The sequence below is a fragment of the Oncorhynchus kisutch genome, unplaced genomic scaffold, assembly GCF_002021735.2.
Source record: "Oncorhynchus kisutch isolate 150728-3 unplaced genomic scaffold, Okis_V2 scaffold3927, whole genome shotgun sequence".
NCBI classification, from domain to species: domain Eukaryota; kingdom Metazoa; phylum Chordata; class Actinopteri; order Salmoniformes; family Salmonidae; genus Oncorhynchus; species Oncorhynchus kisutch.
In genome coordinates this window covers 144,539-170,943 of record NW_022265872.1, presented here as the reverse complement: position 1 = coordinate 170,943, position 26,405 = coordinate 144,539, and the positions used below count along the sequence as shown (strand labels likewise).

At 43.7% G+C, this 26,405-nt stretch overlaps 1 protein-coding gene across 4 annotated transcripts; it reads right to left on the bottom strand.

Annotated features, from left to right (window-relative positions):
* Window positions 1-101: 101 nt before the first annotated feature.
* Window positions 102-12,131, bottom strand: LOC116372120 (uncharacterized). 4 transcript variants are annotated; one of them, XM_031821224.1, is made up of 5 exons: window positions 11,487-12,131; window positions 9,111-9,487; window positions 4,978-5,042; window positions 4,448-4,605; window positions 102-4,189 (listed from the first exon to the last, which is right to left on the bottom strand). In XM_031821224.1, the coding sequence occupies exons 1-5, from the start codon at window positions 11,527-11,529 to the stop codon at window positions 1,266-1,268; spliced, it is 3,567 nt and encodes a 1,188-aa protein (XP_031677084.1). In that variant the 5' UTR covers window positions 11,530-12,131; the 3' UTR covers window positions 102-1,265. The 4 variants fall into 4 exon arrangements, with proteins under 4 accessions (XP_031677084.1, XP_031677085.1, XP_031677083.1 ...); XM_031821225.1 differs by having other exon boundaries at window positions 11,503-12,130; XM_031821223.1 differs by lacking the exon at window positions 11,487-12,131 and adding an exon at window positions 10,797-11,460.
* Between the last annotated feature and the right edge of the window lie 14,274 nt (window positions 12,132-26,405).

The following is a 26,405-nucleotide window of genomic DNA, read 5'->3' as shown; positions in this document are numbered from 1 at the left end:
TGTAACTAATTCACTCACTCATAGCTACTACTCCTCCATGCTAACAGTTGGCTGAAGTAAACCCTGATATGAGTGTCAATGAAAAGACCCATTGAAACATCTCTCTGAAACAAAGTTTACTTACAAATACCCAAAAGCCATTGACAGAATGTACACAGTGATAAATGCTATTTGTATGACTTTACAAACTGATCAGATATACTACAAGTTTCTTTCATAAATAACAGCCATTCTAACATGCAAACACAGGATGAAGAACTGATGATGTGACACAGGATGAAGAACTGATGATGTGACACAGGATGAAGAACTGATGATGTGACACAGGATGAAGAACTGATGATGTGACCACGTTTAGGATTACAAATGTGTTAGTTTACTATTCTAACATTTAAGCCTCAGAACATTTGATTAAACAGTTAAGACTATAAAAGTTACATGTTCTTGTTCTTGTTCGGTCTACAGCATAATGTGGGGCGGCAGCGTAGCCTAGTGGTTAGAGCATTGGACTAGTAACCGAAAGGTTGCAAGTTCAAATCCCCGAGCTGACAAGGTACAAAATCTGTCGTTCTGCCCTTGAACAGGCAGTTAACCCACTGTTCCTAGGCCGTCATTGAAAATAAGAATTTGTTCTTAACTGACTTGCCTAGTAAAATAAAGGTAAAAAAAAAATAAAAAATAAAAAAAAAATAATGTATGTTACGTCTGGTTTCCTCCACAGAACCAACACATCTGTTTGTTTTAGCTGCAATATATTATATAGTGTTATTCTCAGAGAACTAAATTAATCCTACAGACACTATGAAAATGCAACCTTGTTGTTTAACCAAATATGAATATATACAATTCTGAAATGTAAAAAATATAAAATGTAGAGTTTTCCTAAAACAAATGAATAGGTTCAGAAGTAGGAGTCCCATCAGACTTCAGACAGTAAACTAGTTTAAACAACAGTATATGCATTCAGTAAAACATTATTTTATACTTAAACAATACATGTGTACAGTAGTTATGCTAACGGTTCAAAGAATGATAAGGCACTAACCGAAAAGGGACTTCTCTCTGAATTTTGTTTATATCTACACACTGAAAACACAACAGTAACATGTATAACAGTCCAACATTTTAACCAAGAAAGGTTACGTCTTTTAAGTTTCAGAGATTGAGTGATAGTCTTCACAAAGTCCATCTCATCAACTTGGAGAGAGAAGCCCCATAGTTAAATCTATGTATTGAGTGACAGTCAGCAAGTTGTGTTCATCCTTTCAGACCGTTGTGTAACCCTGTGTGGTCGCGGTCAGACCGTTATGGTGCAGAAACAGCATCTGGTCAAGGCCCTCTGGAGGAATATTGGTTCTCTTCCTCTGAATCACCCCCCCTCCATCCTGCAGGAACATCTGGACGGCACTGCCTGCGACAGCCGGGGCAGCTAGGTAGGCACGTGCCACTTTGGCCAGCAGGGGGAGCTGTCCTGACCTAGCCTTCCACCACTGTAAAGGCTCCACGCCCAGGGTGGCCCCCTTCTCTGCTCTGAAGACGGACAGCTCAATGTCCACTGTCTCTTCCACTGAGGGCTGCTTGTTCTGGGACTGGGAGCCGAATAGGTCCCCTAGAAGGAACTCCATGCCAGTCTGCTGGGAGGTGGGCTCCAGTTTCGGCTCCATGTTATCACTCTCACTGTCGTTGTTCACAGAGCTATCGGTGGCTTCCTCGTCTGAATCACTCTCTGTTCGCTCTTTGAAACTGACCGGGGTGATCTCCTTCAGCCTTTTGCTTCTTCTCAGGACGTCTCCCTCCATCTCTCCTGATGAGGTGGTCGAGGAGGATCCCCTCTTCTTCCTCTTCCTGCCCCCTGGAGACGCTGCCTCGGCCCTCCTCCGGTCCTCCTCTACGATCCGGACCACTTCTTTCTTCAGCCAGGCGAAGGTGGTCGCCTGCTCTCTGACGTCCATGAAGCCCAGGCCGTGAAACTGGGGGTCGAGGGCGCACGCTACACACAATACCTGGTTGATCTGGGGGTCGTTGTATCGGCGGGAAAGGCCCCACCTTATCTTCTTTTTGAGTTCCTTCAAGATGGTGGAGTCGTTGCGATGGCGGGGGTGGGGGGCGAAATGTCGGTCGAGCAGGCCGGTGAGGATGGGCTTGACCAGCGAGAGCTTGGGGAACGGTTCCTTGGCCAGGGTACAGCACGCCACGTCTAGGGGTTTCAGCAAGGAGGAGAGATCCTCCAACACCTTCCAGTCAGATCGCTTGGGAGGCACGGGGACCGATGAGTTGGAGCTGTCGGTGGTGTCAGAGTTAGCACGGCCAGCGGAAGTGGAGTTTGTGTCATGTTTGTCAGCGGTTTTCAAAGCGGCAGTCGCCCCCGAATCCAAGTCAGTGGGACTTCCTGTGTCTTGTCCAGTTTGGATCTCACTGTCTATTTGTTTTAGTGTCTCAGAGATCATGTTTTGATAGCGGAGGAGCGTCTTAACCACACTGTAAAGCCCATTCCAGCCTGGTTTCCCATAGGCCCAAGCCTTCAGCTCAGCCGTCTCCTGCTTCTGTAGGACTACGATCAGTTTCCTGGCTGGGTGAAGAGTTACCATGTCTTTATGATGGAGGGAGAAGAGGCTGTAGAGAAGGTGTTGGAATACACTGAGGGTCTTTGAGATGATGGAATGACTCATGACTTCCTCTATGCAGCTCTGAACAGCTGTGAAGAAACAGGGTATGGGTGGAGAGTGGGACTCCTCGCTGGTGGAGTTGGCTCGTTCGATCGCTCGTTCCAAACCTGAGAGATCATCAGAGGATATGGAGTCCTCCATCTCCAGGAATGTGGTGGAGTTCGGGTGGTGGTGACGGGCACCTCCACCCACCCCTTCTCCACTTCTCTCTCTCTTCTTCGCACCTACCTTCGTCTTTTCCATCTCTTCGCCCCCAAGCAGGATGAAACTGGGCTGAGAGATGTCCCACTCCTGAGCCACGGACCTCACTGTAGCCTCGACCACGCTCAGATCCATATCCCCAGTTCCCGTCTCACCCAGACGCTGCGTGGCCAAAGCCAGGTTATGGGAAGTGAAGTCAGCGTTGATGAAATGGGCCCACAGGGTGGCGTATCTCTCCTGGTCTCCCTGCCAGTCATGACACCACACGTCAGCACTAACAGCTACGTGGTGAGATACTTGGTTCTGGGTCTGTGAGTGGAAACGGGCAGCTTTTCTTGTTGAGGAGCTGGGTTTGAATTGAACTGGAATATTAGGCTTGGAAGTGTCTTCCTCATTGAACCCAGTGCTGTTGGTCAGCAGCTTGGCCCAGGTCTTTCTTCCCTCGGTGTGGACGTCCCTCAGCACCTCCTCCAGTAGAGAAGCTGAAGGAATCTCCTTGCAGGACGGCAGCAGGGTCTGGATCAGCTGCTTGAAGCCCTCCCCCTCCACTGTACCCGGGGGCAACAAGTCTTTGATGAGGAAGTTAGTGATGGCTGTGGTGGTTTGATTGGTCAGGAAGTTAGAGAGCGTTCTCTGTCCCGGTGTAGCGGTGGAACCCGCGGTCACAGTATCGGTCACTGCTGAACTGCCGTTTCCACTCCAAGTCCAGTCCTCATTACTGTAGTTGCTGTTGGTGGGTCTGTGGGTTGAGGGGCTGCTAGAACGAGGTGCTCTTCCGCCCGTAGTGGGGTAAGGCCTGAAGCGCGAGGACGAAACCCAGGGCTTGTTGCCGTCCTTGATGACGTCCCGACGCTTCATATGGTGCATCTGGACCAGGTGGTTCTCCAGCTGGGTGACAGTAGCACTGTAGTCCACCTGTTGACCACACAGCTTGCACATGACTTTGTCCTTGTCCAGTGGCTGGCCGTTGGGGTCCGGCTCAAACCCAAAGAACTCCCATACGGGGCTGTTGGGCTGAGAGGGGCTCAGCAGTATCTCAGCACCCTTTACAAAGTCGTACTTCACGGTTGTTGCCAGTCCCGTCTGATTGGTGTTTTGAGGTGGGTTGAGGACAGGGGTGGGGTCAGTGGTATCAGTCTGTAACCCGCTACTGACATCACTGATGACTGGCAGGGGGCTCCCTGATTGGCTGTTGTCTGACCAGCTGTAAGAGGCATTGGCGTCTGGGAGACTGCTAGTTCCGCCCACTGGCACGACCTGGATGTCACGGAAGATCCGCAGTAGGATTTCCTTGTCCCCGAATTCACACTTGATGTTCTCACCTGTGAGAGTGACAGTAAGAGAGAGAATAGTGTGTTTAAGTGTTCGTGTGAGTTAAAATATAGGCAACGCTTTATTTTGTAGCTCCCTGATCAGCTCCCTTTTACTACAAGATAACAGCGTAATTCCATAATTATTACCATAAACGTACTTTTCCATCACATGGGACGAATACTAGGAAGCTCCAATTGTTATCAAGTAATAAATAATATTATACCAGTTAATTCCGTTGCGCTAGAACTCCCAATCACCAAACGTACCGATCCCTAGACCCAGCATGGCAGCGTACTCCTGGCCAATCCAGACCTTGAGTTCTGTCCCCTCAGGGATGGGCTGGGAGACCCTGTAGAAGATCTGACCGCGGTACTGGAACACTGTCAGGTTGTGTTCTTCCTCGCAGGCAGCACACGCTACATACCTGAACAGGGATGAGAGGCATGACAATGCAGTGATATTAACATTGCATAGCCAATGCAGCAGTTTCCCCAGACACAGATTAAGTCTAATCCTGCACAAAAAATTATTCTCAATGGAGAATCTGCATTTATCTTTATCTAAATGTATATCTTGACTAAAGATGATATTTAAATAGATATGAGATAAATATGAAGTAGGGATGTCTGTTTGGACATTAAACATAAATGACTAAATAAATGACATTGTTATATTCACTGGGTTAACTAATAAGATCACTACAGGAATACATGTTTAAATTGAAAAAGGTTCAACAAATCGCTGACAACCTGAGAGACTAAATGCAGACATCATTGTTTCAAACTTAACTTCTCACCTCATCCAGTTTGATTTGTTTTCATCCGAGGCATCTACGAAGTAGTAGGAATCATTTTCTTTGATCTGGGAACAAGAGAAGAGAATCAACTATTAGCTGATTTGAAGACCAAACTGACCACATTTGCATGTAGTTTAGTGTATAGGTCAGCCTTTATCAAGACTATACTGAACTAAATGTAAATGCAACATGTGTTGGTCCCATGTTTTATGAGCTGAAATAAAAGATCACAGAAATGTTCCATACTCACAAAAAAAAAAGTGTGCAGAAATGTGTTTACATCCCTGTTAGTGAGCATTTCTCCTCTTCCAATATAATCCATCCAGCTGACAGGTCTGGCATATCAAGAAGCTAATTAAACATGATCATTACACAGGTGCAGCTTGTGCTGGGGACAATAAAATGCCACTAAAATTTGCAGTTGTCACAATACAATGCCACAGATGTCTCAAGGTGACAGAGCGTGCAATTGGCATGCTGACTGCTGGAATGTCCAGCAGAGCTGTTGGCAGATAATTTAATGTTCATTTCTCTACCGTAAGCCGCCGCCAACGTCATTTGGTTGCTGGATTGAATCCCCAAGCTGACAAGGTAAAAATCTTTTGTTCTGCCCCTGAACAAGGCAGTTAACCCACTGTTCCCTGGTAGGCCGTCATTGTAAATAAGAATTTGTTCGTATCGGACTTGCCTCGTTAAATAATTGTAAAAATAAATAAAAAATACAATTCTGTTACACAGCTTACAACGCTTTCAGAAAGTATTCACACCCGTTGACGTTTTCAAAATGTTGTTACAGCCTGAATTTAAAATGGATTAAATGGAGATGTGTCACAGGCCTACACACATTAAACCATAATGTCAAAGTGGAAATATGTTTAGACATTTTTACAAATAAATATCAAATTAGAGCTGAACTGTCTTGAGTCAATAAGTATTCAACCTTATGGCAAGCCTCCAATTCAGGAGTACAACTGTGCTAAACAAGCCTCCAATTCAGGAGTACAACTGTGCTAAGCAAGCCTCCAATTCAGGAGTACAACTGTGCTAAGCAAGCCTCCAATTCAGGAGTACAACTGTGCTAAACAAGGCTCCAATTCAGGAGTACAACTGTGCTAAACAAGGCTCCAATTCAGGAGTACAACTGTGCTAAACAAGGCTCCAATTCAGGAGTACAACTGTGCTAAACAAGGCTCCAATTCAGGAGTACAACTGTGCTAAACAAGGCTCCAATTCAGGAGTACAACTGTGCTAAACAAGGCTCCAATTCAGGAGTACAGCTGTGCTAAACAAGGCTCCAATTCAGGAGTACAACTGTGCTAAACAAGGCTCCAATTCAGGAGTACAACTGTGCTAAACAAGGCTCCAATTCAGGAGTACAACTGTGCTAAACAAGGCTCCAATTCAGGAGTACAACTGTGCTAAACAAGGCTCCAATTCAGGAGTACAGCTGTGCTAAGCAAGGCTCCAATTCAGGAGTACAACTGTGCTAAGCAAGCCTCCAATTCAGGAGTACAGCTGTGCTAAACAAGGCTCCAATTCAGGAGTACAGCTGTGCTAAACAAGGCTCCAATTCAGGAGTACAACTGTGCTAAACAAGGCTCCAATTCAGGAGTACAACTGTGCTAAACAAGGCTCCAATTCAGGAGTACAACTGTGCTAAACAAGGCTCCAATTCAGGAGTACAACTGTGCTAAACAAGGCTCCAATTCAGGAGTACAACTGTGCTAAACAAGGCTCCAATTCAGGAGTACAACTGTGCTAAACAAGGCTCCAATTCAGGAGTACAACTGTGCTAAACAAGGCTCCAATTCAGGAGTACAACTGTGCTAAACAAGGCTCCAATTCAGGAGTACAACTGTGCTAAACAAGGCTCCAATTCAGGAGTACAACTGTGCTAAACAAGGCTCCAATTCAGGAGTACAACTGTGCTAGGCAAGCCTCCAATTCAGGAGTACAACTGTGCTAGGCAAGCCTCCAATTCAGGAGTACAACTGTGCTAGGCAAGCCTCCAATTCAGGAGTACAACTGTGCTAGGCAAGCCTCCAATTCAGGAGTACAACTGTGCTAGGCAAGCCTCCAATTCAGGAGTACAACTGTGCTAGGCAAGCCTCCAATTCAGGAGTACAACTGTGCTAAGCAAGCCTCCAATTCAGGAGTACAACTGTGCTAAGCAAGCCTCCAATTCAGGAGTACAACTGTGCTAAGCAAGCCTCCAATTCAGGAGTACAACTGTGCTAAGCAAGCCTCCAATTCAGGAGTACAACTGTGCTAAACAAGGCTCCAATTCAGGAGTACAACTGTGCTAAACAAGGCTCCAATTCAGGAGTACAACTGTGCTAAACAAGCCTCCAATTCAGGAGTACAACTGTGCTGAATGGACTCACTGTGTGCAATAAGTGTTCAACGTGATTTTTGAATGACTACCTCATCTCTGTACCCTACACATACATATATGTAAGGTCCCACAGTCGAGCAGTGAATTTCAAAACAGATTCAACCACAAAGACCAGGGAGATTTTCCAATGCCTCGCGAAGGGCAACTATTGTAAATAGGTGAAAATAAAAACAGCAGACACTGAATATTCCTTTGAGCATGGTGAAGTTATCAATTACCCTTCAGATGGTGTATCAATACACCCAGTCACTACAAAGATACAAGCGTACTTCTTAACTCAGTTACCAGAGAGGAAGGAAACCGCTCAGGGATTTCACCATGAGGCAAATGGTAACTTTAAAAACAGTTACAGAGTTTAATGGCTGTGATAGGAGAACACTGAGGATGGATCAAGATTGTAGTTACTCCTCAATACTAACCTAATTGACAGACTGAAAATAATGAAGCCAGTACAGAATAAAAATATTCCAAAACATGCATCCTGTTTGCAATAAGACACTAAAGTAATACTGCATAAAATGTGGCAAAGTAATTAACTTTTAGTCCTGAACACGTTGGGGGCAAATTCAATACAACACATTACTGAGTATCACTCTCCATATTGTATAGCAGGGAAGTCATCATGAGGGCCTGCAGTGGCTTGTGGGTCTGTGTAACCACGTTCATACACACCCCACCACACGAGCAAAACATTTTAATGTCCCACAAACTGCAAAATGTATGGCAAGACCTGAAAATAGTTGTCTAGCAATGATCAACAAACCATTTCACAGAGCGTGAACATTTTTGAAAATAATAATGGGCAAATGTTGCACAATTCATGTGTGGAAAGCTTTTAGAGAGGCTTACCCAGAACGACTCATAGCTGTAATCGCTGCCAAATTTGCTTCCACTCAGGGGTGTGAATATTTCTGTCAATATTTCTGTCTTTCATTTTCAATACATTGAAAACATGTTTATAGACATTTTATCACTTTGTCATTATGGAATATTATTTAATTTCAGGCTATAACAACATGTGGAATAAGTCTAGGGGTATGAATACTTTCTGAAGGCCCTGAACATATTCTGTTACACAGCTTCTATATTGTAATGAAACCGGCAGGGAGTAAGGCTCGAACCCTCAACCTTCTGGCCAGAAGCCCAGCGCGCCATCGACTGTGCCACAAAAGCATGCTGAAGTGGCAGAGTCGATATCCGCGCTTATAAACCAGGGTCGCTACAATATTCAGTTACACCGCTTACCTCTTCTACACAGTGATTTAGTCAGGATGGTGGATCAGGCTAATATCCACCTGTCCATACTGACAGCCCAGGCTAATATCCACCTGTCCATACTGACAGCCCAGGCTAATATCCACCTGTCCATACTGACAGCCCAGGCTAATATCCACCTGTCCATACTGACAGCCCAGGCTAATATCCACCTGTCCATACTGACAGCCCAGGCTAATATCCACCTGTCCATACTGACAGCCCAGGCTAATATCCACCTGTCCATACTGACAGCCCAGGCTAATATCCACCTGTCCATACTGACAGCCCAGGCTAATATCCACCTGTCCATACTGACAGCCCAGGCTAATATCCACCTGTCCATACTGACAGCCCAGGCTAATATCCACCTGTCCATACTGACAGCCCAGGCTAATATCCACCTGTCCATACTCACAGCCCAGACTAATATCCACCTGTCCATACTCACAGCCCAGACTAATATCCATCTGTCCATACTCACAGCCCAGGCGTATTTGAGGCAACTCAGAGGGCCGCGGGTCAATTCTCCTACGAAGGGTCCAAACGTCCACCCCTGATGCAGTGACAGGGTCTTGGCAAACACCCCCGCCTCTTCCTCCTCTGCTGACCCCCCAGGCACAGGCCCACTGCCCCACCTCCGCAGGCTGAGGCACGGGGGGATGGAACCCACCGCACGGGGGTCACCGCCCTCCAACCATGGCTCACCGCAGACCACCATGTCTGGGATGAAGTGAAGCGGTCTGTCATTACCGTGGCCACCACCGAAGTTACCATGGCCACTGCCGAAGTTACCATGGCCACTGCCGAAGTTGCCTTGGGAGCCGTTGTCGTTGTTGTAGTGGTGACTCTGCTCTGAACCTGGGTAGAGGTGGAGAGGGAATTAGTAGAAGCTGTCTGGACTGTGGATGGAGGAAAATGCACACCGGAATCAGGCTGGCAGCAGGACACCTCTGTTCTCTACACCCAGAAATAGAATATGAGCAAGCAGACTGCAGTCTCTTTCCCTCTCTTATACACACACACTATGGGGGGGGGGTATATACAGTTACATAGAGATATTATTTGACGATATATCGCAATATATATTTTTCAACAATATCGCAATATTTTTTTGTGCTGGTCAGTTGTATCTGCACCAAAACTCCAGTATTATTTCTTCATAGCTTGTTCTCCATGTTTAAAAAAATGATGAGCAAAAACCACATCAGCGCTTATTTTTTTTCAGGACTCCCCGTGTCTGATCAAAACTCATGTTCATGGCTCTCTCTTGCCCCTTTGCAGCAGACAGTGAGCAATGTTATATGTTTGGACATTGAATCACAATATCGAATCGCTATACATATCGTATTGGCACTTATGTATCGTGATAATATCGTATGGTGAGGTCCTTGTCAATTCCCAACACACACACACGGTGCAAATAACTTGCTGATTACACACCTGATGTCTCTGATGATTGACGCATGGAGGCTCCAACACCACCATCACCATACATGAGTTGATAAAACACATCAGGGTGGTGAACCCTTAAATGTGATCTCAGGTTGGTCGGGCTCCCAGTTTTGCACGGAACTATCCTTCGGCACAACCGACAAATGGCCTCCTCCTTATTTTCAGGCTCCCCTTTATCATTAGGTTTTACACCAAAATGAACCCAGACTGTGGATGTAGCTCGTTTCTTTGAGACTAAATCCATCGTTCAATGGCTCAAATTTGCTAATTAGCACAGTGAAATAGGTTTACCTGGATACCACGATATAGCCTAAAGATTAGGCCTCCCGATGATGAAATCCTAAACGGTTATCGATTTACACACAATAATGACCAATTTAGAATGTTTACAGAATATACCGCGTCTGTACATTGTTACTTAATTGCCAACAAATTCAGCAACATATCCGAAGAACAACAAGTTAATGTGTACGATATCAGTGACCCTTATGGCGATATCCGATACTTCTTTCTCATCGAGGACAGAGTTTGACTGACATTTCTGGTTGACCAATCATATTCAGGCGTTTTGGTGCGTTAGCAAATCGTGTTCAAGTATTGAGTTGTATATAATGCACATCATGCATGACAGCGAGTGAAAAAAAAAAAAATCGACAATATTATGCCCCCCCAAAAAACAGGCTACAATTCTAAAAACGTTTGAATGTAGACTCACCTGATGGCTCAAAATAGTACCCATGCCCAGACGTTGCCGATATAAACTCAGAAAATATATCAGGGTGTCGTAGTCGCAGGTGATGTCTTAGATTGCTCGTGTTTCCTCCTTTGACAAAAACAATCCTCCGGCATAACCGGCAAACCGCCTCATCAATATTCTGAGGCTCTCCTTTCTCGTTTGGCTTAAAACCAAAATGCACCCAAATTGCGGATTTGACTTTGGGTTTAGAGACAAGATCCATTCTCACGACCGACCATTATAATCTACGCGTAGCAGTAGCCTACACTCGGTTGAGGGCTGGTCTTTCAATTTGGGTGCGCTCGTTCTACTGACCGCCCAGTAACCTACCCCGTCGTGGCATGCGTGCACTCGATATACCGGGCTCAATTTTGTAAGTGTCACCAAATGTGCAGTTCTTTAAAAAAAGTGAGAAAAATATGTATACAAGTATTTAAATATCGAGTACTATGGATAGGCTGCATGAAAATGTAGGAAAACTACAGAGAATGTCGTGGTATACCACTGGCCTATGCGAAATGCACAGCATGGAAGTGAGTGAAATTGAGAGAGAGAAATCGACACTGGGAATATTTAGTCATGGGGAAAAACACATGGAAGCCTACAATTCTAAAACGTTAGGAATTCAACATTTGAATGTAGATTTCAATGCCAGTGCAAATAACTTACAGCAGAGCAGACTCACATGATAGATCAGAGAAGTAGTATCCATTGCCGATATAAACTCAGAAAAACAGTAGGATGTTTTAGATTACTCATGTTTCCACTTTTGACACAAACAATCCGACATAACCTGTAAACGGTCTCATCAAGAGTATGAGGCTCTCCTTTGCCGTTTGGCTTAAAACCAAAATGTACCCAAACTGCGGCTTTGACTTCAGGTTTAGAGACAATACCCATTTTCACGGCTGACCATAGCCTATAATAATAATAACGAAGGCGTCCACACGCTTCCCAGCCGAAACAGTTCGGAAAAGTTCGTGCATATATTATGACGACATTTTCTGACGTTTTGGACGTCGGCGAGGGTTTATCGGATGTTCGGGCACACAAAACATTTTCTGGAGGCAAGGCGAAGTTCAGGGCCGAAGTCTATGTACACCCCTTCCTCCGTGATTTGTCAACAGTAGGACCCTACAATAAGGTCTTTGTTGTCGTCCAACTGGAGACGACTCGTTTTCATTGAAAAATACTGCACTATACATCTTAGTTAAATGTAAAATTGCGCAAAAACATCAAAATGAATGACAGATTTCTTGAGTTATGTTAGAATCACTTCTGACGATTTTGAGAAAGTACAGGTTACGGCGTCTCAAAATGGACAAACATGACTATTGCCGCCTTCTTCTCGGTTTTCAAATGAAGGTCTTTTTTTAAGAGACTATACGAGCGCACTGGTTCGGTTCGACTTGCCGAGTTTGGCTAGGCACCAGCTGAACTTCTTTTTCGACGGGGTTTATCAGCGGTTGGATTCCAACGTTATGGTGTCTTACCGCCACCTACTGTACTGGAGTGTGGGCCAGAGACAGGGAGCAACTAAATCCTACCTGCCAGCCCCGTTGCTCTTAAAAAAAAGATAACAAAATATTTGAGACTATATCTAATGACGTTCTACTCTATGTACTCTTTAAACTAATGTCCTGTATCCCCTTTCTCCCTCATACTAGATCTCATCCTCTCTCTTTCCCTCCAATAATGTCCACACTGTATCAATACTTGCTCCACGCTCTCTGTTTCCTGGAAATACTCACATTTTCCTGTTGGATGCTTTCCTATCACATGTAAGGTCTTATTCAACTGGCTGTGTCCCACCCTTATTCAACTGGCTGTGTCCCACCCTTAATCTACTGACTGTGTCCCACACTTAATCTACTGGCTGTGTCCCACACTTAATCTTGTAAATATAGCCTCCTCTCTTCTGTCCCTTCCTGCAGTTCTCCCAACTTTCCTCTGTGTTTGAAATAAATGCCTGCCCTTAGTATCTCTATTCCACTGCTCCTGCCATTTCTCCACCATCTACCTATTGACCTTTTCTTCTCTGCCATGGTAAATGGGGCATTCAATGCATCATTTACATCCTCCCTACAATCCAGCACTCTAGGATTCTTCTCTCTCGTCCTCTCTCTGCCCCTCCTGTGACAAATTTGCAGAGCTATGCACTTGGAGCATCGCTTCGGCCATCATCTCTGCCTTGTCCTCATCTGTTACTGCCACATCCTTCCCACTCGTCAACACTGGATAATACCACTCCCCTCTGACCCCACTCATCCTCTGAATCATCCCCCACACTTCTCCAACAGGTGTCGCCCTGCCAATTGTGTCACAGAAACGAAGCCAACATGACCTCTTTGCCTGACGGATAGTTCTCCTCACCAGAGCCTGAGCCTGCTTATACTGAATCAGACTGACGGATAGTTCTCCTCACCAGGGCCTGGCCTGCTTATACTGAATCAGACTGACGGATAGTTCTCCTCACCAGAGCCTGGGCCTGTTTATACTGAATCAGACTGATGGATAGTTCTCCTCACTAGGGCCTGGTGATACTGAATCAGACTGATGGATAGTTCTCCTCACCAGAGCCTGGGCCTGCTTATACTGAATCAGACTGATGGATAGTTCTCCTCACCAGAGCCTGGGCCTGCTGATACTGAATCAGACTGATGGATAGTTCTCCTCACTAGGGCCTGTTTATACTGAATCAGACTGACTGATAGTTCTCCCCACCAGGGCCTGTTTATACTGAATCAGACTGAGGGATAGTTCTCCTCACCAGGGCCTGTTTATACTGAATCAGACTGAGGGATAGTTCTCCTCACCAGGGCCTGTTTATACTGAATCAGACTAACGGATAGTTCTCCCCACCAGGGCCTGGGCCTGTTTATACTGAATCAGACTGATGGATAGTTCTCCTCACCAGGGCCTGGGCCTGCTTATACTGAATCAGACTGACAGATAGTTCTCCTCACTAGGGCCTGTTTATACTGAATCAGACTGACGGATAGTTCTCCTGTCGTGGAATTATCAGAATATGTTGGTAACATTTGTATGATGTTTAATATTCATCAAATGTGTGTAAGTTACTTCCCATCAGAATGGTATTTTTGTGTAATTCTGATGTGAGGTTGCAGTTATCTGTTCTATGTCAAAACTAAGTTGCCTGGGCCGATGAAAGGGGAGAGGTCAAAGTGTCATCATGTGTAAACATATCTTTTACTCCTTACCTTTCCCAGTGGGGAAAGGAGGGGTTGCAGTGTCTGGAATCATTCTATGCTCCCTCTTTGTTGACCTGTAGGGTCAGTCTCCTATCTGTGAGTTTGTCCAGGAGGTTGTATTTTGAGTTGGTTGTATATAAATGACAATTTGATATATGCCTGTTGATATCGAGGATTTGGTTTATGGTTCTGAGGTTTGGGAAAGGAGACAAAAGCTGAACGATGAATTATGTCTGTGCGGTCTGACTATGGGTGTCTTTGCTATTAAAGGAACTCAGTTGCATTGTAAGGGGGCTCTCAGAGAATTCACTGGGGAGACACTGAATTTATCTGAGAGTCACAGGATTGTGATAGAGCTCATATAATTAAAGATGGAGTTTTATAACTAACTCTGACGTGTGTGTGTGTGTGGTTTGCTCCCATGATTTGGTAAATAGAGGAAATTTCCACGACACTCCTCACCAGGGCCTGGGCCTGTTTATACTGAATCAGACTGAGGGATAGTTCTCCTCACCAGGGCCTGTTTATACTGAATCATACTAACGGATAGTTCTCCTCACCAGGGCCTGGGCCTGCTTATACTGAATCAGACTGACGGATAGTTCTCCTCACCAGGGCCTGGGCCTGCTGATACTGAATCAGACTGACAGATAGTTCTCCTCACTAGAGCCTGGGCCTGCTGATACTGAATCAGACTGATGGATAGTTCTCCTCACCAGACCCTGGGCCTGTTTATACTGAATCAGACTGATGGATAGTTCTCCTCACCTGGGCCTGCTGATACTGAATCAGACTGACAGATAGTTCTCCTCACCAGAGCCTGGGCCTGCTGATACTGAATCAGACTGATGGATAGTTCTCCTCACCAGGGCCTGGGCCTGCTGATACTGAATCAGACTGACAGATAGTTCTCCTCGCTAGAGCCTGGGCATGCTGATACTGAATCAGACTGATGGATAGTTCTCCTCACTAGAGCCTGGGCCTACTGATACTGAATCAGACTGATGGATTGTTCTCCTCACTAGGGCCTGTTTATACTGAATCAGACTGATGGATAGTTCTCCTCACCAGACCCTGGGCCTGTTTATACTGAATCAGACTGATGGATAGTTCTCCTCACTAGAGCCTGGTCCTGTTTATACTGAATCAGACTGATGGATAGTTCTCCTCACCAGAGCCTGGGCCTGTTTATACTGAATCAGACTGATGGATAGTTCTCCTCACCAGGGCCTGGGCCTGTTTATACTGAATCAGACTGAGGGATAGTTCTCCTCACCAGAGCCTGGGCCTGTTGATACTGAATCAGACTGAGGGATAGTTCTCCTCACCAGATCCTGGGTCTGTTTATACTGAATCAGATGTTGGAAGTTATGCGTTGTGGTGGGCATTAAAATCCCCACACCACATGACCGTACTTCTATCATCCCTCCTCTCAACCACACCTCCACCACCACATATTCCTGTTCAATACCTCTGCCTAGCATCCTGTAGGGAAGTCCTTGCTTCATAAAGGTGGCTCATCCCCCCCTCCCACTACATATCTGTCCCTACGAACCACTACATATCTGTCCCTAGGAACCACTACATATCTGTCTCTACGAACCACTACATATCTGTCCCTACGAACCACTACATATCCCTGTATTATAAACTACACATTCTGTTTGAGTCATGTTTCCTGCACACAGATCACATCAGCCTTAGCTGGCATATCTACAAAGAACTGCTTGGACTCCTGCCCATTGGCCAACAGGCTTGGAGCATTCCATTGTAGTATTACCACCATAACTAAGATCCAGTAATACATGGCTCCACCCTCAGCTGATTGAGGTCATCTCCAACCTCTTCCCATGTCAACCCTGTCATACTCAGATGTCTCCCAGCAGCTTTCACTATTAGCTTAATCTTCTCCGTTTCAGACTTACTTCAGCAGTGCTGTTGATAACTCCTGCTATGAACGTCACCAGCTTTCTCTTATCTACGTATACAAAATTTAATGCACAAAATTTAATGCACCTTGATTTGTGCATTAAAATAACATTGAATTGATCAGAAATACAGTGTAGACATTGTTAATGTTGTAAATGACTATTGTAGCTGGAAACACCTGATGTTTAATGAAATATCTACATAGGCGTACAAAGGCCCATTATCAGCAACCATCACTCCTGTGTTCCAATGGCACGGTGTGTTAGCTAATCCAAGTTTATCATTTTAAAAGGCTAATTGATCATTAGAAAACCCTTTTGCAATTATGTTAGCAGAGCTGAAAACTGTCTCAAACAGGGGCGGGGGGGAAACAATACGTGACGTCTATGCACTGAAATAGTGATTGGAGGACACTTTTCCCAACTTATGTAACCGATGTGAAATGGCTAGCTAGTTAGCGGTGGTGCGAGTTAATAGCGTTTCAATCGGTGACGTCACTCACTTTGAGACCTTGAAGTAGTGGTTACCCTTGCTCTGCAAGGGCCGTGGCTTTTGTGGAGCGATGGGTAACGAGCTTCGAGGGTGATGCTTCGAGGGTGTTGATGTGTGCAGAGGGTCCCTGGTTCAAGCCCAGGTTGGGGCGAGGAGAGGGACGGAAGCTATACTGTTACACTTAATATTAGGCAAGTTGAGACATAAATATAGTAAGCCTAGCCTATAGAAAACTGATGGGATCCTCCTCTTTTTAACATCACTGTTTTCTCACACAATTTCATAGCCTATAGAAATGTTGAGCAACATGAGCTCTTGGGCTCTCATTTTTTATAACATTTGCATTGATGTCAGATTAGAGGGACAATAGAGTGCTGAGTACCAGTCAGTTATCAAGTTTGGTAGACTACTAATGACCATCAGCAGCATCAGAGCATAGAGAAGCCTAATTACCGTGACTAACCCGTCACATGGAGTTTGACTGCCATCCTGACTCGTGACTGCCGTTGTGGCTGTAATATGGTCACCATAACAGCCCCTGTAAGAGGCATTCACTGTTACATCCCTGTCCTTACAGACTGCAATTACAACCAGTTGCATGTTGTTATTACATTGTAACTATGAAATATTACAATTAATGACAATACTTGTGTGTAATCTCATATTTAATTACACTGTAATTAGATCCCTTTAAAATGAAGCGTTACCAAGATTGCTATGTCACATGAATGGGTTTCCTGACGTGATAAATACTTCTCCAGGCGCTGTGAGATCTGATAAGTTCGTAGCGTAACTGCAAAATAAACAGGATCTGAAACACCACTTGTTCTTGAGTAAAGGGGTCAGGTGTTTATGAATTACTAGGCTACTTGTGAGGTTAATGAATCACGGTTCTCCGTCAGATACATATGGCCTAAAATGGTGGAGTGGTGAATACTACAGTCTAGAGACTGTCTGAAACAAATTAAACTCTACAATTAAATCACATGGTGTACCTTTACAAGTAGTCCATCTAAATCAACTGATTTATCACACTAGACTAATACAGCATTTTACCTTTATTTAACTCAGCAAGTCAGTTAAGAACAAATTCTTATTTTCAATGACGGCCTAGGAACAGTGGGTTAACTGCCTGTTCAGGGGTAGAACAACAGATTTCTACCTTGTCAGCTCGGGGGTTTGAACTTGCAACCTTGTGGTTACTAGTCCAACACTCTAACCACTAGGCTACCCTGCAACCCCAGAGTATTGAGGCTAGTGAACATTAGCAGTCCAGTCCATGTTTTCATTATTCTGATAACTACTGTAGTGTAGTGAACATTACTGTAGTCCAGTTCATGTTTTCATTATACTGATAACTACTGTAGTGTAGCCTACTAGTAAACATTACTGATAGTCCAGTTCATGTTTTCATTATACTGATAACTACTGTAGTGTAGCCTACTAGTGAACATTACTGATAGTCCAGTCCATGTTTTCATTATACTGATAACTACTGTAGTGTAGCCTACTAGTGAACATTACTGATAGTCCAGTCCATGTTTTCATTATACTGATAACTACTGTAGTGTAGCCTACTAGTGAACATTACTGATAGTCCAGTCCATGTTTTCATTATACTGATAACTACTGTAGTGTAGCCTACTAGTGAACATTACTGATAGTCCAGTCCATGTTTTCATTATACTGATAACTGATACACTATGTTCCATTCCATGTTTTATTTATGCACTAGTTGGTCTACAGAGTTAGTGAACAACAGTGTATCTATGTATTCCCACAATGCTTCATGAGCTATAGAGGCTATATAGTTGTGAATATCTACCTTTTCCCTAGTAAAAATATCAACATAAACGATAAAAAGAAATGCAGAAAGGAAACATCTCCATCAATATTTACAGAGGGATTGTTCACATCGATACACTTTGATTCAGTAAAGGAGGTTCAATGACACTGTACCAGAGGAGGCTGGTGGGAGGAGCTATAGGAGGATGGACTCATTGGAATGGCTGGAATGGTTTAAATGGAACGGTATGAAACATATCAAACGTATGGAAACCACATGTTTGACTCCATTCCATTGATTCCATTCCAGCCATTACAATGAGCCCATCCTCCTATAGCTCATCCCACCAGCCTCCTCTGCACTGTATCGTTCTATGAAAATATACCATGACAATGGGAGGGCTTCAGAGGTGTAAAGCAGAGGGCTTTAAACAAGTCTATTTTGAGATCATGGGCTTGAAATGTAACTTGCCATCTGTTATTTAGCCACGTATATCACATGAATGGGGTTGCTGAAAACTCTTCTCCAGGTTTTGTGACATCAGATAATGTGCTCAACACGACTGCAAAAAACAGATGACCTGGAACGTTACCTTTCTATCAACTGAAATGGGTCAGATGCTTAATGAATCACTAGTCTCCCATCACATGTTTCGTTATTCAATCTTATTAGGGCAGAACTAATGTGATTGGTGCGAGTTCCAAAGACTGCCACTTGTGATTGCATCACCTGACCTATAAAACTGTCTGTAACCCTTAACCTATAACACTATGTAACTCTAATCCTATAACACTGTGTAACCCTAATCCTATAACACTGTGTAACCCTAATCCTATAACACTGTGTAACCCTAAACCTATAACACTGTGTAACCCTAATCCTATAACACTGTGTAACCCTAAACCTATAACACTGTGTAACCCTAAACCTATAACACTGTGTAACCCTAATCCTATAACACTGTGTAACCCTAAACCTATAACACTGTGTAACCCTAAACCTATAACACTGTGTAACCCTAATCCTATAACACTGTGTAACCCTAATCCTATAACACTGTGTAACCCTAAACCTATAACACTGTGTAACCCTAATCCTATAACACTCTGTAACCCTAATCCTATAACACTGTGTAACCCTAATCCTATAACACTGTGTAACCCTAAACCTATAACACTGTGTAACCCTAACCCTATAACACTGTGTAACCCTAAACCTATAACACTGTGTAACCCTAAACCTATAACACTGTGTAACCCTAATCCTATAACACTGTGTAACCCTAAACCTATAACACTGTGTAACCCTAATCCTATAACACTCTGTAACCCTAATCCTATAACACTGTGTAACCCTAATCCTATAACACTGTGTAACCCTAAACCTATAACACTGTGTAACCCTAAACCTATAACACTGTGTAACCCTAATCCTATAACACTCTGTAACCCTAATCCTATAACACTGTGTAACCCTAAGCCTATAACACTGTGTAACCCTAAACCTATAACACTGTGTAACCCTAATCCTATAACACTGTGTAACCCTAAACCTATACTATAACACTGTGTAACCCTAAACCTATAACACTGTGTAACCCTAATCCTATAACACTGTGTAACCCTAATCCTATAACACTGTGTAACCCTAAACCTATAACACTGTGTAACCCTAAACCTATAACACTGTGTAACCCTAATCCTATAACACTGTGTAACCCTAATCCTATAACACTGTGTAACCCTAATCCTATAACACTGTGTAACTCTAAACCTATAACACTGTGTAACCCTAATCCTATAACACTGTGTAACCCTAATCCTATAACACTGTGTAACCCTAAACCTATAACACTCTGTAACCCTAATCCTATAACACTCTGTAACCCTAATCCTATAACACTGTGTAACCCTAATCCTATAACACTGTGTAACCCTAAACCTATAACACTGTGTAACCCTAATCCTATAACACTGTGTAACCCTAAACCTATAACACTGTGTAACCCTAAATCTATAATACTGTGTAACCCTAATCCTATAACACTGTGTAACCCTAAACCTATAACACTCTGTAACCCTAAACCTATAACACTGTGTAACCCTAATCCTATAACACTGTGTAACCCTAAGCCTATAACACTGTGTAACCCTAAGCCTATAACACTGTGTAACCCTAATCCTATAACACTGTGTAACCCTAAACCTATAACACTGTGTAACCCTAATCCTATAACACTGTGTAACCCTAATCCTATAACACTGTGTAACCCTAATCCTATAACACTGTGTAACCCTAATCCTATAACACTGTGTAACCCTAAACCTATAACACTATGTAACCCTAATCCTATAACACTGTGTAACCCTAATCCTATAACATGGGTAACCCTAAACCTACAACACTATGAGTAACATTAACTCTAAGCTTAAACCTCCTCTTAACCAATTGTATCCCTAATAACCCTAACCTTTGGATCTGCCAACTGAATATACACTTCCTATTGTTAAGGTTTGTACTGACAGTGGTGAAATCTGATCCTAGATCTGTGGTTGGCAACTTCTCACCATCAATGCACTCTAAAACCATCATTATCTGACCCTGAACTGATCAAGTGGTTCTGTTTTACTACCAGGGTTAAAGCATGGCCCTCATTCAACTATCTACACTAGTAAGAGATCGGCATCAACTTAATCAGTTCAGTAACAGACCTTGAGTCCTCACAGCTCTCATGTGGTGATGTCACAATATTTATTTTTGGGAGGGAAAACTGTTTCACTTCAAAATATTTTACTGAAGCTATTTAATAGAAATACATTCTCTTGTCTGGTCACACCAGGAACTGATACCATCCCTTGTTCCACTCAATTTGGAGGGAAAACTATTTAACAGAAAAATTACATTTGTAAATGTGCCAACAGGAAGAACATTAAGGTTATACTCATGTCAAAGGCAACAACATTTTCATTGTAATCCAACAGAACATGAGGTCTGGACTGTTCTGGTGGGGAAGACTGGAGTTGGAAAGAGTGCAGCAGGAACCACCATCCTGGGGAGGAAAGATTTTGAAACAAATGCATCTCGTGACTGTTACATCAGAAAGACAGAAGGAGAGGTGGTGTCACATGAGATGTCGCTGGAGAGACACGAAGCAGGTACGGGGAGTAACATTTAATAAATAATGGACATATAACAACACAGGAACAGCGTCAGCAAACAAAGACAAAAAACAATCAATGAATCAGCAGGGAACAGAGCTGGGGAACTGACAAATATAGGGGAGGAAATCAACAGGAGATAAGTGAGTCCAGGTGAGTCCAATAATGCTGATGCGAGTGATGAGGGAAGGCAGGTGTGCATGATTGATGGCAGGAGCGTCTGATGCAGGGTAATCTGGCGCCCTCAAGCGCCAGGGGAAGGGAAGAGTGGGAGCAGACGTGACAGGTGGATGGGAAAAGTTTAGATGCTATATACTGAACAAAAATATAAATTCAACATGCAACAATTTCAACAAATTTCCTGAGTTACAGTTCATATAAGGAAATCAGTCAATTGAAATAAATAAATGAGGCCCTAATCTATGGATTTCACATGACTGGGCAGGGGCGGAGCCATGGGTGGGCCTGGGAGGGCATAGCACCACCCACTTGGGATTCAGGCCCACACACTGGAGAGCAAGGCCCAGCCAATCAGGTGTAGGTGAAGAAGCCGGATTTGGAGTTCCTGGATTGGCGTGATTACACTTGGTCTGCGGTTGTGATGCCGGTTGGACGTACTGCCAAATTCTCTAAAACAACGTTAGAGAAGGGTTATGTTACAGAAATTAACATTCGATTCTGTGGCAACAGCTCTGGTGGACATTATTGGAGTCAGCATGCCAATTGCACACTCCCTCAACTTGAGACATCAGTGGCATTGTGTTGTGTGACCAAACTGCACATTTTAAAGTGGCCTTTTATTGTCCCCAGCGCAAGGTGCACCTGTGTAATGATCATGCTGTATAATCAGCTTCTTGATCTGCCACACCTGTCAGGTGGATGGACACTGAGAAATGTTCACTAACAGGGATGATTTACATTTGAACATTTAAGAGAAATACGCTTTTTGTGCGTTTGGAACATTTCTGGTATCTTTTATTTCTGCTCGTGAAACATAGTACCAACACTTTACATGTTGCGTTTATATTTTTGTTCAGTATATATACACATTGTGGATAATTGTAATCCAGATCTTCAGGATTTTACTCAGAAATGTAAAGGGAGATATCATGTCTTCTCAACAATGAAGATCAGAATCCCTCTCAGGTCACTGAGCTGCTGTAGAAGATAAACAAGATGGTCATGATGAATGGAGGAAGATACTACAGCAATGAGATGTTCCAGGAGGCTGAGAGAGAGAGAATGAAGAAGACGAGGAGAGGATCCTGAGAGAGAGAGAATGAAGAAGACGAGGAGAGGATCCTGAGAGAGAGATTGAAGAGAGGATCCTGAGAGAGAGATGGAAGAGAGGATCCTGAGAGAGAGAATGAAGAAGATGAGAGGATCCTGAGAGAGAGATTGAAGAGAGGAAGAGAGGATCCTGAGAGAGAGATGGAAGAGAGGATCCTGAGAGAGAGAAGGAAGAGAGGATCCTGAGAGAGAGAGATGGAAGAGAGGATCCTGAGAGAGAGATTGAAGAGAGGAGAGAGGATCCTGAGAGAGAGATGGAAGAGAGGATCCTGAGAGAGGGGGATGGAAACGTGTACACAGTTTTGCACTTGAAAATGTATCAATAAACCAATAGGCAGATCTGATACAACATTTTGAACAGTAATGCAATGGTTCATTGGATATCTCTAAAACTTTTCACATACACTGTGTCGCGATACGAAACCTTCAGCCCCGCCCCTTGGCCGGCAGCGGGGTGCTAGAGGTGGTTAGCGTCCCGTTCCCTGGATTGGACAGGGCACTATAGATACTTCAGGGTATATCGGTATTACCAGGACCGCTCGCGTAGCCCTGCCTCTCTTTCTATATCGATACGCTGTCCGCGTAGAGAGGTCTTTTGCCTTGTCACTCTCAACGGTCTAGCTCTAGCTGGGATGTGTGAACCCCACCTTTATCCTCTAGACTCTTTGTTTCACCACTAATTGGTCCTTGAGTTGTTATTAAGCACTAGTCCTACCAGTCTCTATATGATTTCCCTGTGGTTGAGTATTTCCCCTCTGTGATGTATCTAGTTTAAAGTGTGAAGACCTTTAGTCAACTTAGTCGCACTACTCTGCCCGACGGCTATGTATCGCTTGGATAATAAAACTTAGATAGATCGACAAGACAATTAATGAATCACTACTGGACACACCTTCCTCCTTGTCTTTTAATGATAACTCACTTTGTCATAGAGTATTAGTCTCCGTTTCCAGTGTCCCAGTAGAGGGGAGTGTCAAAGTTGTTATCTCCCGTGCCGTTAACTGTCTTGGGAGGACGTTTTACTCGAGACAAAATAAGACTACCGTTTATTTTTGGAAACACTCTGTTTTTTGTTGTTTACAATAAAACACACTTCAAAATACACAATTTGTTACTTGGTTACACACAGCGTTAATCAAAAACATGCAAATGCCTTTATGCTCTATAATGCCTGGTACAATGATAACACCTATCTCTAATAAAATATAATATTTCAACTTAATTACCTTTAAAAGATGACAGGGAGACCCAAGGTATCAGGAGCAGAGTTTCAGTCGGTCAGAGTTCTTTTAAGAATTTAGGTAGGTAGCGACTCCCCTCTACTGGCTGAGAGGTTGAATTGGAGTCTGTGCTTTACTAAATTTAGAGATTCAAGTTTGGACTGGATGAGAGAACCCGCTGGTGATTCCCTGCCCCACTGGAATATCGAATAGTCTGTGCCATGCAACTAGGGCGAGGTACTGAGCTCAATCGAGAGGTTAAGTTTTTTAGACTTTCTCTGGATGCATATTCTTGCTTCAGGTCCTGAGCAACAGGCAGTTAGATTTGGGAATGTCATTTTAGGTGAAAATTGAAGGGTCCGATCCTTAAGAGGTTGCTGTACATAATACAAGTTGTTTGACTTCATTATTTGATATCTATAGAGAGTACAAAACATTAACAATTACCTGCTCTTTCCATAGACTGACCAGGTAAATCCAGGTGAAAGCTATGATCACTTATTGATGTCACTTGTTAAATCCACTTCAATTGGTGTAAATGAAGGGGAGGAAACAGGTTAAATAAGGATTTTTAAGCCTTGAGACAATTGAGACTTGGATTGTGTGTGTGTTTCAGTCAGAGAGTGAATGGGCAAGACAAAATATTTAAGTGCCTTTGAACAGGGTATGGTAGTAAGTGTCAGGCACACCGGTTTGTGTCAACATGGGCCAGCTTCCCTGTGTAACGCTTTCAACACCTTGTAGAGTCCATGCCCCAACAAATTGATGCTTTTCTGAGGGCAAAAGGGGGCTGAAAATCAATATTAGGAAGGTGTTCCTAAGGTTTTGTACACTGTGTATATCAGTCAATGTTCTGACCTTGCTTAGTGTCTCTGCATTGCCTGTTCCTGTTACAGTGCAGTACAACAAGCCACTACACCAATGAGGTGTTTCAAGAGGCTGAGAGAGGGAAGTAGTAAACAAGGTGAATGCTGTGTACAATGAGAGTCTGTAACATAACCATTTGTCATTGTTTTGACTGGTTGGCTGGTTTGTTGCTGGGTTGCTGGTTGGTTGATTTATAGTTCATCTAAGGACTATCCGTGGACACATTCTAATGATTTTACACACATTAGAAGAAGTATCAACCAACCTCAACAAATGAATATTAATTTATGACAAATTACTGTTCTTAAATAACTAAAAGCCCTATTGTGTTCAGTTTAACCCCCCCACCCCCCCAAAATCGCAGCACCCCACCACCACCCCCAAACGACTTCCTATGGTCTCTGTACCTCTGAAAGCTTCCCTTCACTCCTTTAAGGAAACAGCAAAGGGAACACCCCCCTATCCACATCGATGGAACAGTAGTGGAGAGGGTAGTAAGTTTTAAGTTCCTCGGCGTACACATCACAGACAAACTGAATTGGTCCACCCACACAGACAGCATCGTGAAGAAGGCGCAGCAGCGCCTCTTCAACCTCAGGAGGCTGAAGAAATTCGGCCTGTCACCAAAAGCACTCACAAACTTCTACAGATGCACAATCGAGAGCATCCTGTCGGGCTGTATCACCGCCTGGTACGGCAACTGCTCCGCCCACAACCGTAAGGCTCTCCAGAGGGTAGTGAGGTCTGCACAACGCATCACCGGGGACAAACTACCTGCCCTCCAGGACACCTACACCACCCGATGTCACAGGAAGGCCATAAAGATCATCAAGGACAACAACCACCTGAGCCACTGCCTGTTCACCCCGCTATCATCCAGAAGGCGAGGTCAGTACAGGTGCATCAAAGCTGGGACCGAGAGACTGAAAAACAGCTTCTATCTCAAGGCCATCAGACTGTTAAACAGCCACCACTAACATTGAGTGGCTGCTGCCAACACACTGACTCAACTCCAGCCACTTTAATAATGGGAATTGATGGGAAATGATGTCAAATATATCACTAGCCACTTTAAACAATGCTACCTAATATGTTTACATACCCTACATTATTAATCTCATATGCAAACGTATATACTGTATATATCATCTACTGCATCTTTATGTAATACATGTATCACTAGCCACTTTAACTATGCCACTTTGTTTACATACTCATCTCATATGTATATATTGCACTCAATACCATCTACTGTATCTTGCCTATGCCGCTCTGTACCATCACTCATTCATATATCTTTATGTACATATTCTTTATCCCCTTACACTTGTGTCTATAAGGTAGTAGTTTTGGAATTGTTAGCTAGATTACTTGTTGGTTATTACTGCATTGTCGGAACTAGAAGCTCAAGCATTTCGCTACACTCGCATTAACATCTGCTAACCATGTGTATGTGACAAATAACATTTGATTTGATTTGATTTTAATTTTAATTTCCACTGTCTCTGCAAAGGTCTCAGGACCCATCAGCTCTACAAAGTCCTCTGTCTCCACCTAGAGGAACAAAGGAGTGATTACAACTATCACAGGATTGACAAAAATATGATGCAAATGTAATACTGTATGTTTTCTGA